Source organism: Balaenoptera ricei, chromosome 15 (assembly GCF_028023285.1).
Source record: "Balaenoptera ricei isolate mBalRic1 chromosome 15, mBalRic1.hap2, whole genome shotgun sequence".
NCBI classification, from domain to species: Eukaryota; Metazoa; Chordata; class Mammalia; order Artiodactyla; family Balaenopteridae; genus Balaenoptera; species Balaenoptera ricei.
This window is the reverse complement of record NC_082653.1, coordinates 26,946,350-26,959,679: the sequence shown is the minus strand read 5'-3', so window position 1 is coordinate 26,959,679 and position 13,330 is coordinate 26,946,350. Positions and strand designations below refer to the sequence as shown.

The 13,330-nt window shown below is 43.2% G+C and overlaps 1 protein-coding gene across 2 annotated transcripts in view; it reads left to right on the top strand.

Annotated features, from left to right (window-relative positions):
• HCK (HCK proto-oncogene, Src family tyrosine kinase) overlaps window positions 1-3,488 on the top strand; it is a 40,555-nt gene extending 37,067 nt beyond the window's left edge. For both annotated transcript variants that reach the window (XM_059898979.1, XM_059898978.1), the window contains exon 13: window positions 3,069-3,488. In XM_059898979.1, the coding sequence (XP_059754962.1) occupies window positions 3,069-3,271 (203 nt within the window). In that variant the 3' untranslated portion in view covers window positions 3,272-3,488. The remainder of the gene's footprint in view (window positions 1-3,068) is intronic.
• Window positions 3,489-13,330: the final 9,842 nt, after the last annotated feature.

The window sequence follows — 13,330 nt, the reverse complement described above, 5'->3', positions numbered from 1 at the left end:
ATTCTTTTCCATTATGTTTTATCATAGGATATTGAATATAGTTCTCTGTGCTGTACAGTAGGACCTTGTTGTTTATCCATTCTATATATAAAAGCGTCCATCTGCTAACCCCAACCTCCCACTCCGTCCCTCCCCCAACCCCTTCCCCCTTGGCAACCACCAGTCTGTTCTCTATGTCAGACTGAGTTCTTGGCCCTCACCCCCAACTTCCCCTTGCCTGCCCCATCTCAGTTAAAGCCTCCATTATCCATCCAGTTTCTTAAGCCTGAAATCTGGGAGCCTGCTTGGCCCTTCCTCTTCTCGCATCCGTTTCCACATCCAAGAAGTCACAGGGTTCTGGCCATTTGACTCCAAAACATCCCAAGTCGGCCCACTTCTAACTCCACAGCCTCCACCAACACCTGGCCAACATCCTCCCTCACCTCGCTGGTGCAGTGGCCTCCTAATCAGTCTCCCATCTCTCTAACAGGCCTTTCTCCACCTGAGACCACAGGGATTTTTCTAAAACTGTGAACCAGATCTTTTCCTTTCTCCACCTCTAACTTTTTAATGGCCTCCCAGCATAATTAGGACAAAATCCCAACTCCTAATTGTGGCCTGCAGGTCCTTCATGATCCAGCCCCTGCCTACTTCTCCCACTTCATTTCATGCTGTACCCCACCGCCCAGCCATCTAAAGCAGCAACCTTTTTGGCACCAGGGACTGGTTTCGCGGAAGACAGTTCTTCCACGGATGGAGGTGGGAGGGTGTTGCAGGTGATAATGCAAGGGATGGGGGGGATGGTTCAGACGGTAATGCGAGGGATGGGGAGCGATGGGGGGCAGCAGTTGAAGCTTCGCTTGCTCACCCGCCACTCACCTCCTGCTGTGCGGCCCAGTTCCTGTACTGGTCCACGCCCCGGTGGTTGGGGACCTCTGATCTAAAGTACCATACATGTCCCTGTGATTCTCATTCACAATACCCTATACTGTTTCATTCACAGCACTCATCACCATTGATAACTATATATTCATTTGATATTTTCTTCATCAGACTCTGAGCTCTGTGAGGCCAGAAATCGTTTCTGTATTCCTCACTGGTGCATCTGCACTGCCTACATTTGTGCTTGGCTCATAGTGGGTGTCTAGTAACTATTCGTCAAATGGATGAATTTATCCCCATGCCTATGGGCAGCACCCTACACTGAGTAGACCATAGGGTATACAAAGATATACCCGACATGTAGATTGCCTGGGACTCAGTAAATAAAGTTGTTCTCTGTTCCTTTACAGTTGGGATGTATCCTAGGGTATCTGTAGCCAGAACACTGGGGAGAGGAGGCAAGGTGGATATAAAGAGTCCCTGACTTTTTAAGTAAATAGTCCTGAGTTTTAATCCTGTCCGCCTCAACTATTACATGTTGGGAAATCCACTTGACTTCTACCCTAGTTCTTCATCTGTAAAAATTACAGGTAATGATGTCAACTACCTTGCAGAAGTGGTTTTGAAGATTAGAAATAAAAGGTGTAGACACTTGGTTCACTCATCAGTATTTATCAAATTCCTACTGTGTGTTAGGCATGAAGGATACAGTAAGAGACAAGGTCCCTGCTCAGCAGGAGCTCACGTTCTAGCCTGGAGGAACACACACTAAACAGACACACACTCTCAGTGGAGATCACTGCGGAGAAGAAAATGAAGCAGGGGCGTGGGAGAGGGAGTGGCATGGGCCTCCTGTGGACAGGGAGCCCTGTCAGAGCAGGTCATATTTGAGCGGAAAGCCAGCTGAGTGAAGATCTGGGGAAAGGATTCCAGGTAGAAGGCACTGCCAGCTCTCAGGGCCTGCGGTGCGCCTGAAGAATAGCAAGGAAGCCAGGTAGCTGGAGACAAGGAATGAGAGCAGATGGTACATGAGGGGGTTGGCAGGGGCCCAGTCAGGCAGGATCCATAGTCATGGTGAAGCCTATAGCTGTTAGTCTAAGTGTACAGAAGCTATTGGAGGATTCTAGGCAGGGAAGTGGCATCATCTGATTTCCACATTTAAGTGATGCTTTGGTTTAGTGTGGAGAGTGGATCGGGGCTGGGGAGATGGTGGGAGCTCCATCTCTCCTCCAGCAATGGCACAGGCAGTGGTGACAGTCGTAACAGATATAAGTTGATGAGTTGGTGCTGTGTTTTGTAAGAAGAAAGGATGTGACTTACTGATGTGGAAGGTGAGGGAGAGAGAAGAATCAAGGATGAGTCTCCTTGTTTTGATTGAGCAACTGGGTGCATGATGGTCTGGGAATAGAAATTCAAGAATTCTGTTTCAGCCCTGTTAAATTTGAGGTGACTTGTAGACATTCAAGTAAAGATGTTCAAGGAAGCACTTGGATCTATGAATATGTTCGGTGTTCAAGACTGGTAATATAAAATTGGGGATCAGAGATGTTTAAATGGTTGTTCTTGAGGATAACTAACATAAACTTTAATTGAACAAAGAAATGTTCCCACTCATAGGGTGACACTGAGTCTAGCTACCTGACTGTTTTATCTTGAGGGTACACCAATAAAAACCAGGCAATGGGTTATGGAATGCTGTATCCATTAGGATGCATTAGGCTGCAAGTAACAAATTATCAGACTAAGAGTGGTGGAAACAATAAGTAAGTTATTATTCCCCAGAGTAAGGAGTCTGGCACTGGTGACTGGTCAGTTCAGCTGCTCAAAGGCTCTTAGGACTCTGGGTTGGTTCCTCTGTGATTGTCTTCCCCATGTGGTCAGATGGCTGCTGCAGCTCCAAAGATCACATTGTGTCAGTGTCCAAAGGAAGGAGGAAGGGTGTGTCCTCCAAAGCCTCTTTTCTCATAAGGGAGAAAAACCTTGCCTGAAAGTTTCCTGGGAGTCTCCCCATCAGCTCCATTGGCCAAAACCGGGCACCAGGCCCCTGCCCTCGCTGCAGTGGTGGCTGGGGAAGGGATACCTGGCTTTCACAGTGGGAGGAGCTCAGCTCCCATGGGGAGGTGGGGAGTGATGGTTGTTGGGGAGGCAACGGTGTCTGCCACCCCAACCCCAATCCCTCCCTTTTCAATTCCATGGCTCCTTCTCAGGGATGTCAAACCCCGAGGTGATCCGGGCACTGGAGCGGAGGTACCGGATGCCTCGACCAGAGCACTGCCCCGAGGAGCTCTACAACATCATGACTCGCTGCTGGAAGAACCGCCCCGAGGAGCGGCCCACCTTTGAATATATCCAGAGTGTGCTAGATGACTTCTACACGGCCACCGAGAGCCAGTACCAACAGCAGCCGTGAGGGGGGCGGCCAGGCGGGGCCAGGCACTGAGGCCATGCCTGCGCGGTGGCTCCAGTGCCATCTGTCCAGCACCCGTTCACCCTTCCCACTCCCAGACACCCACCCTCTCTCCAGCCACAATTCCTCATCTGTCAAGTGGGTGGGTTGGACTGGACAATCTCTTTTTGACTCTAGCAACCCACAATCTGCCAATCTCAGGACACCCCCGGTTGATATTTCTATTGCCTGGGACAGCTGGATTCCAGTTACAGCTGTGGTTTGGATGGAGAACTTTAAAAATAATGAAATAAATATTTAAATAAAAGATCTGAATGCTAAAGGTTTTACTAACAGGTTGACTTGTCCTGCCAATTTCTGAATATTTGCCTTTTGCTGGATGTCAAGTCAAAGGGGGAAGGACTGGCAAAGAGAAGTGGGGTTCAGTGCTCACAGTTTTCTAACTGCCCCCAAATACTTGCTGGCTGTATTAGTTTCCTATGGCTTCTGTAACAAATTAGCACAAACTTCATGGCTTAAAACAAAACAAATTTATTGTCTTACAGTTCCATAGGTCAGAGTCTGAGATGGGTTGGCAGGGCTCTGGGGGACAATTGTGTACTTGCCTTTTCCAGCTTCTAGAAGCTGTCCACATTCCTGGTTCCCTTCTGTGCATCACTCCAAATTCTGCTTCCGTCATCACATCTCCTTCTCTGACTCTGAGGCTCCTGCCTCCCTCTGTTACTTGTAAGAACCCCTGTAATTACATTGGACCCACCTGGATAATCCAGACCAATTTTCCCATCTTCAGTTCCTTAATCACATTTGTAAAGTCCCATTTGCCACATAAGGTAACATCTTCACAAGTTCCAGGAATTAGGACGTGGATATCTTTTTTTTTTTTTTTTAAGGGGGAGCATTATTCACCTATCACAGTGGATGGGTTTTTGTCTCCCAGAAGCTGCGTCGGCCAGGATGACAGGAATGATTTTTCATGATCTGGGACACTGACTCTCCTGCCAGGCCACTTTGCTATGCCAGTTGGTTGGTCTGGATCTCCCCCAGGGTTGGGGGCTGCCTGGAGCCCCTGCATTTCCCATGGCCAAGCAGCCATCATGGTTGTTAAGATGGTATCCACCATTGCAGGAGCCCTAGCAGCTGGAGCTATGGCTGCTGAGAGGTATCTGGTACCCTGCGTTGGAAGCTCTCAGTGGAGGGTGGGGGGTGGGGGCAGATGTGGGAAGGAGGCAGAGAAGACGAGGCAGTGGGGCCTTCCTGCACGTTGTCTCAGTTGAAAGTCACTGGTGGTTAGCTTTGTTGTAGGGGGAGCGATGAGAAGAGGTGGACAGTGGGGTGGGGAGCAAATAACACCTTTCTGTATTATTGTATCTCCTGAAGGATCTATATCCTTCTGTGAAGCACCCGCCAGAGTCCCATGGAACGCTATACTGACTTGATTCTGTAGCCCTGAGTAGCACAGTCTAACCTTAGGCACTGGGTATAAGAACAGTGGAAAATAAAGCTAGCAGTGTTTCAACTTATTTAGTTTATAACTGAATTTCTCTCTTGCTTTCTTGTTTGGGAATGTGTCTTTGGCTATCTGAAAGCAGAGCCCAGGGTCCTGTGATAGGAATTTGCATATATGATTTGTGGCATATTAGATTGCTGTTCAGTAATCCATAGGAGGAGTATACTTCCCTGCCCCATTGATGTTGAGCTTGGCCATGGACTTGCTTTCACCAATGGGATGTTAGCAGATATGATGTAAGCAAAGACTAGAAATGTGCTTGTGTGGCTGGGCTTGCCCTCCAGTCTTTTGACCTGAAAAGAACAAGGTCCAAGGAAGATAAGTGACATGTGGAACAGATCTGGACCCAACCTGCAGCTTGGATTTAAACCCAGCTGAGCACAGCCTTGATCAACTGAAATCCAGCCAACCCATGGACATGTGAGAGAGAAGTAAATGCTTATTATTATAAGCCCTTGAGTTCTGGGGTTGTTTTGTTATGTAGCATTATTACAGAAATAGATGACTGAGAAATGATCTCAAAAAGTGGAGCCTACATGGACAAGATCAAGGGGTCAATTCCTGCCCTCCTGCTCTTTCAGTTTACACTGCCATCTGAACCCCATTAGCCTACACCCTGATTTATCCCTTTGGTCACAGGAAAGACTGATGAATACTGGGGACAGGTACAACATCAAAAGTATGATCTGTGAAAGAAAAAATTGATAAATTGGACTTTATTAAAATTAAAACTCTGCTCTAAGACATTTAAGAAAATGAAAAAACAAGCTCCAATTTGGGAGAAAATATTTGCAAAACATGTATCTGACAAAGGACTGATATCCAAAATACACAAAGAAGTCTTAAAACTCAACAACAAGAAAACAATTCATTTTAAAAAATGGGCAAAATACATGGACACCTCAAAAAGAAGATATGCAGATGGAAAATAAGTATATGGAAAGATGCTCAACATCATATGTCATTAGAAAAATGCAAATTAAAATAACAATGCAATACCACCGCACTCCTATCAGAATGGTTAAAATTCAGAACACTGATACAACCAAATGCTGACGAGGATGTGGAGCAAGAGGGACTCTCACTCGTTGCTGGTGGGAATGCAAAATAGTGCAGGCACTTTAGATGACATTTGGCTGTTTCTTACGAAACAAGCGTACTCTTATCATACAATCCAGCAATTGCACTCCTTGGTATTTACCTGAATGAGTTGAAAACTTATGTCCACACAAAAATCTGCACAGATGTTTGTAGCAGCTTTATTTATAATTGTCAAAACTTGGAAGAAACCAAGATATCCTTCAATAGGTGAATGATAAACAAACTGATACATCCATATAATGGAATATTGTTCAGTGATAAAAAGAAATGAGCTATCAAGACATGAAAGAACCTTAAATGCATAATGCTAAATGAAAGAAGCCAATCTAAAAATGCTACATACTGTATGATTCCAACTATATGACACTGTAGAAAAGGTAAAACTACAGAGACAATGAAAAGCTCAGTGGATGCCAGGGGTTTGTTGGGGAGGGAGGGAGGGATGAAGAGGTGGAACACAGGGGATTTTTAGGGCAGTGAACCTATTCCATATGATTCTCTTCATGGTGGATACATATCACTATAAATATGTCAAAACTCATAGAATGTACAACACAAAGAGTGAACCCTAATGTAAAATATGGACTTTGGTTAATAATAGTGTATCACTATTGGCTCATCAATGGTAACATATGTACCACACTGAGGCAAGATATTAATAATAGGGGAAACTGGGGGCTGGATGAGGGAGTATACGGGAACTCTGTACTTCATACTCATTTTTTTGTGAACATGAAACTGCTTTAAAAAATAAAGTCTATTAAATAAATATGGGGATAGATTTGTGCCACCCATTTCATGGGAAAACGGCATGCACTCCTCCCCAGAAGATGGCAAAGAAGGCATGGGTAAAGTGCCCATTCTAAGATGTTAATGACTTGCTTCAATCTTTTCTCTAGTTATAGCTTTGAGTTTAAATATAGGGAAAGCATTTGTTTCATTCTCTTCCCTGTGACTTGTAAAACTGCCTCCTTATTACCCCCCTGGGCCCTCAATTTTGTCACGTGTCTGTCCTCGTCACAATATGTTCTGACAGAAGGCTATAACAGTTTGCATTCTGTTTGCATCCTTTCCCTTTGGGGGGTTGGCAGTGACTGCTGGTTGTCCCCATATCTATGTTCCCCCTTCTTCTAGAAGTAGAATTCTGAGAAATAGAATTTTTATTAGGGACACATAACTCCCTGGAATGAAGACTACATTTCTCACTCTTGCAGCAAAGTGCGGCCATGTAATTAAGTTCTGATCAATGGGTTGTAAGTGGAAGTGTGGTGTAGCATCTTCCAAATTCCTTTCTTAAAAGACAACTGATGTGGTCTCTTTGCCTCTTATTTTTCATCTCTTCCTCTATCTTTCTGCCTAGAATGTGCACGTGAAGGCTAGAGCTCTAGCTGGCAGCTTGGACCCTGAGGAAAATAAATTAATTCTAGGGATGACAAGCTTGATTCCCTGAAGATATTTGAGGCACAGCTGCCATATCAGCTAGGACAGTCCTCCCCAGACTTTTTACTTTACAGGGTGTGACATGCACTGTTGGTATCCCTTAAAGTGGACTGGAATTTTAGCTGTCATCTGCATCACTGTGCCTGAGAGCTCTTTTTCTAAAACAGCAAAAAGCTTCAGCTACCAGTGTTCCCAGAAGGCCAAAAGTTCTAAGGAATTAACACCCTGTGGGATCAGTCCTCAACTAATGACTTTTGGGAGGTGGTGTATAAATACCCCAGCTCCCTTGCCCCTTTGGTAGGATAACTCTGAGGTCTGTGTTTTGCATTGTTTCCCAGAGTTTCCCCACAGAATTAAGCTTCAGTTAACCACGATGGTAACTTGCTTGACAACATATGCTCTCCAAGTATAGTTCCAACATGAATGTGGGTTGATAGTTTCATGTATATTCACGAATCAGATGAAAATGAAATAATGAAGGCATACATCAGAACTTCACTTGTTAGTCAATGATATGAGCAACTTCTTTGCTGAATAAAGTAAGAGTTTCAAATACTATCACATTTTTGTGCTAATCACAATGTAACAGCTACAGACATGATATCCTTAAAGTTTAGTCTGCATAACTGACACTTTCTCCATCACTTTAAGTCTAGGCTGGGGTTTGGCAAACTACATTTTATTGGAACACAGCCATGCTCATTATTTACTGTTTGTAGCAGCTTTTGTACTACAAGGCGGAGTTGAGTAGTTGTGACACAATCACATGGTCTGCAAAGTCTAAAATATCTACCATCTGGCCCTTTACAGAAAATTTTTGCTAACAAAGCAAAAATTCAAGTCCTGATTTGTAGCATTTGCTGATTTTTGTGGTGTAAATATCTCCACCATGGCCAATTTTAAGCTACCATCCAGAACTGCATTGTGGCTTTCATGGGGCTTAGGCAATTTTGCCTTTGTAGGACCCTTCCTTTATAAAATATACATTTTATAAATATCAATATAAATATTTTTATTTATAAATATAAATTGTATTAAATATAAATTGCAGTCAACAGCTGCATTGATATAAAAATGAATACACTGGGAATTCCCTGGCAGTCCAGTGATTAGGACTTGGAGCTCTCACTGCTGGCGCCTGGGTTCAATCCCTGGTTGGGGAACTAAGATCCCATAAACTGCGCAGCGTGGCCAATAAATAAATAAATAAATACATAAATAAGTAAATAAGCTCTGTTTTTTTAAAAAAAATGAGTATGCTAATACTACATTTGAAAACTTTTACTTCAACACCAAAGTTCATTTTTGCCTTCTGATTTTAAAAGGAATTAATTTCTTTTAAATATTTCGTGGACCCTAAAAGTATGTTGGGCCTTGGGCACTGTACCTACTGTGTTAATGGATAAACTGGCTCTGCTACTAACCCAAAGTCACTGAATACAGAGCTGGGAAGAGATGTGTAGCAGCACATGAAATAACAGTATTTCTGTCATACACATAAAATAGAGGTAAATAAAATCAAGAGCTTAGCAAATAGTAAAATCTAGTAAAATTATTAGGAAATGAGTTTTGAATATTTCATACTTTTGTTTTTAATACCATTTATTTAATTTTAAATTTATATAATTTAATTTTCAGTAATGCCCATATTCAACAACTGGCTCACAAAATTTCTGAGAATTTAACTATCAGTTCTTGCAAACAGTAGAAGCTGGCTTTTGCACACCATTGCCTTCTGGCATCCCTTTACCTCCCAGATAAAGCACTTTTGCTTGACTCCTTGTCTCAGAGTCAGCTTCTGGAGAAAACTAAACTAAGACAGAGAAAAGTAAGTGTTCATCTTGTTAAGCCACTGTTATTTTGGGGGACGGGGTCTTCCTTGCAGCCGGATCTATTCCCAACTGACAGAGTGAGGCCTGAGATTAATTCATAATGCAAGCATTCAACAAATATTTTTTTGAGCACATACTTAATAGGGACACAGTTGGGAACACCATAGACCCAGTGTAGGCTTTCATGGAAGAAGGACAATAAGAAATAACCAAAGTATCTCTCTCTCTCTCTATGTGTGTGTGTGTGTTCCCAACTGTGTTGGGGGCAGGGAACATCTCTCTGAGGTGACAGTTGAGCTGAAACCTAATCATGAGAAGGAGCTAATCACACAAAATGTTGAGAGAAGAATATTCCAGAGAGAAGGAATTGCAAGTACAAAGGCCCTGAGGTAGATGAGTTCGGCAAGTTCCAAGTAGGTCTGTGTGGCTGGAGCCTGGTGAGTAAAGGGGACAGTGTAGGAGTCAAGGCCAGATCATGCAGGCCCTTGCAGGCCATGGTGAGGACTTGGGATTTTATGTTACCACAGTGGGAATCATTTGAGAGTTTTAAACAGGGAAGAAACTGTTGATTCTTGTCTTTTAAAAGATGACTTTGACGGTTAAATAGATATTAGAGGTGACAAGAGTGGGTGTAGAAAAACCAGGTAGAAGGCCACCCCAGATGCCCAGGTGAGAGAGGGGAGGGTGGCCTAGGCAAGGATTGCGCCACGGATTGTGACAAAATGACCCCCAATGAATCATGCCTCCTTGAACTCATGCCTGTGTGTGGTCCCCTCCCACTTTGACTCTGGACTGATCTTGTAACTTGTTTTGACCAACAGATTGTGACAGAGCTGATGCTATGGGATTTCTGAAGCTTAGGCCTTAGGAAGTGGCTAGCAGCTTTTGCTGTCACCCTCAGGGACCCCTGAGACCACACTGTGAAGAAGCCTAGGCTGCCCTCGTTGAGGATGAAAGACCATGTGGAGAGAGAGGCCCTTCTGATAGTCAGCACCAACCTCCCAGACATATGAGGCCACCTTGAACCCTCCAGCCCCAGTTGAGCTGTCAGATGAGAGCATATGAAAGATCCCAGTTGAAACCATCAGAATTTCCCAGATGGCCAACTTACACAATCAAGAGAAATAATAAATCATTGTTGTTTTGAGCCACTAAGTTTTAGGGTAGTGCGTTATATAGCAATAGATAACTGACACCACTGTGAGAAGGACATAGATTAATACATCCTACCCTTCTCCTTGGAGATATCTAAGGATCGGATTTGCTTCCTCTAAGCCCAGCCCCACCCTCCAATTTTCCTTGGAGAAGCACTTTTGCAGGTGTCTGGAACTACATGCCTCGATGTTCCTATAAGACCCCTCTAGTTTGGGTTTGTTTTTTTCTGTCTGTCTGGATGTACAACGGAGGCATGGACTCGACTCAATGGATTTGAGTCAAGCCTTATCCCCCTTCTGATTTGTTGGGTTACGTTGTCCAAGTTTCTCAACATATCTTTATCTTAATGTTTCCACCATTCCAGAGATAAAAAGCCCAGCCCTACTGACCTCAAAGTAATAATAGCAAACACGTATATAGCACTTACCATGTGACAGGCACTATTCTAATCTTTTGACATATATTAACTTATTCAGCCCACATAACCATCCTATGAGGTAAGGTCTTTTATGATCCATGCTCTACAGATGAGGAAGTTGAGGTTTAGAGAGGTTAAAAAACTTGCCCATCTTCACACCCATTAGCATGGTTATTATTAAATATAACAAAAACAACAGAAAATAACAAGTGTTGGTGAGGATGTGGAGAAATTAGAACCCTTGTGCATAACTGATGGGAATGTAAAATGATACAGCCACTGTGGAAAATAGTATGCCAGTTCCTCAAAAAGTTAAACATAGAAGTACCATATGATTCAGCAATTCCACTTCTGTGAGTACACCCAAAAGAAGTGAAAGCAGGGATTTGAACGGATATTTCATAGCAGCATTATTTACAATAGCCAAAAGGTAGAAACCACCCAAATGTCTTAAGGAATAAAATTCTGATACATGCTACAACATGAATGAAACTTGAAAACATTATGCTAAATGAAATAAGCCAGACAGAAAAGGACAAATATTGCATAATTCCATTTATATGAGGTATCTAGAATAGGCAAATTCATAGAGACAGAAAGTAGAATAGTGGTTACCAGGGGCTGAGGGGAAGGTATAATGCAGTGTTAGAGTTTAATGGGTACAGAGTTTCAGTTTGGGATGATGAAAAGTTTCTGGAGATGCAGGGTAGTAATGACTGCACAAGATTGTGAATGTACTTGATACCACTGAATTGTACTCTTAAAAGTGATTAAAATGGTAAATTTTATGTGATGTATATTTTACCACAATAAAAAAAAATTAAGGGAAAAACGAAATTTGCCCATACCACGGAGCTGGGGGGTGACAGAGATGGGATCTAAACCCAAGCAGTCTTACTCCAAGATTCTGATGTATGTATGTTACTAAAGGAGACTGGGTCATGAAAGCCCTATGGGAAAAACAGAAAGTATGAGGGGAAAAATGGAAATACTGAGGAATATGGAACTTTGTTCCTTATCAGTCATCCTTCTTCAGGCATCCAGAAATGGTGGGAAACACCCAGGATTCAAGCTCCAGGAGAACTGATTGCAAGTTTGGAACCTATGGCTTACTAGCTATGAAACTCCAGGCAAATTTCCCCCCCTAGTCTCTCAAACTTCTTCCCCCTTGGGGATTTATCTGTTGTGTTCCTCTTCAGGATACCTGTGTGGGTCACAAGAGTTAATAAGTGTGTTTCAATTATCTATTGCTGCACGAGAAACTAATCCAAAATCTAAAACAACCGGGCTTAGCTGGGCAGTTTTTTTGTTCCATATAGTGTCAGATAAGGTTATGCATGTGGCTGCATTCAGTTGGCAGTTCAGCTAGGGTTAGAATGTCCATGATGACTCCATTTGTATGCCTAGTGCTCAACTAGAATTTCCAGAGTAACTTGAGGAGATGGCTGGGCCTCTCTCCCTCTCCATGTGGCTCTCCAGCTGGGTAGCCAGACATCTTTAGACCCAAGATGATGGAAGCAGAAGCTGCCAAGTCTCTTAAAGCTTAGACCCAGAACTGGCAGAGTCACCTCTACCACATTCTATTGGCTAAAGCAAATGATGTGGCCAGCCAGATTCAAAAGGAGGAGAACAAGAGTCTACCTCTTGGCGGGAGAAACAGCATGCTCATGAAAAGATGGGAAGACTTGTTGGCAGCCTTCTTTGTCTTGCAATCCACCATAGTGGTGCTTGTAGGTGGGCAACAGAGTTCAACTGCCCCCTGCCAAGAAGTAGGATTAGATAAGAGAGTCTTATGAATAGTTTTAGCATAATGTTAAATGCTGCAGCATACAACAAATGTTCAGTAAGTGATTATTATTATTAACCACTATTATTCTTTTGTCTTTTTAAAATTAATTAATTAATTTATTTTTGGCTGTGTTGGGTCTTTGCTGCTGAGCATGGGCTTTCTCTAGTTGCGGCGAGTGGGGGCTGCTCTTCGTTGTGGTGCGCAGGCTTCTCACGTTGCAGAGCACGGGCTCTAGGCGCGCGGGCTTCAGTAGTTGCCACATGCGGCATGTGGGATCTTCCCAGACCAGGGCTCGAACCCGTGTTCCCTGCATTGGCAGGTGGATTCTTAACCACTGCGCCACCAGGGAATTCCCACCATTATTATTCTTTTACAACTTTTCCTGACAGTTGCAGTAGCACTGGTACTGTATCCACCTTACAGTGATACATGGACCAAAAGAACTTTCAGGTCTCTCCCAATTTTAACACCACAACTTTTTGAGTCTCCTTTTCCAGCTACTGGAAACTGAGGCTTAGGAAGGTAGAGTGACTTGCCTCGAGTCACACACTTAGGTAACTAGCACATGGTTAAGTCCACATTCAAAGATGTTTCCCTCCACTAAAGATGCTGCTTTTACTTCATTCATTTAATAAGTAGTGTATTGTGTTGGGCACCTAACATAGGCCAGAAGGAGTATACATAAGAGTATAATGACAATTATTTATTGAATAATAGTAACATTATGTCATTGGATCCTCATCATAAACCTATGATGAAGGTATTATAATCATCCCCTCCGCATTTCACAGATGAGAATGAGGCAGAGCGAGGTTAAATA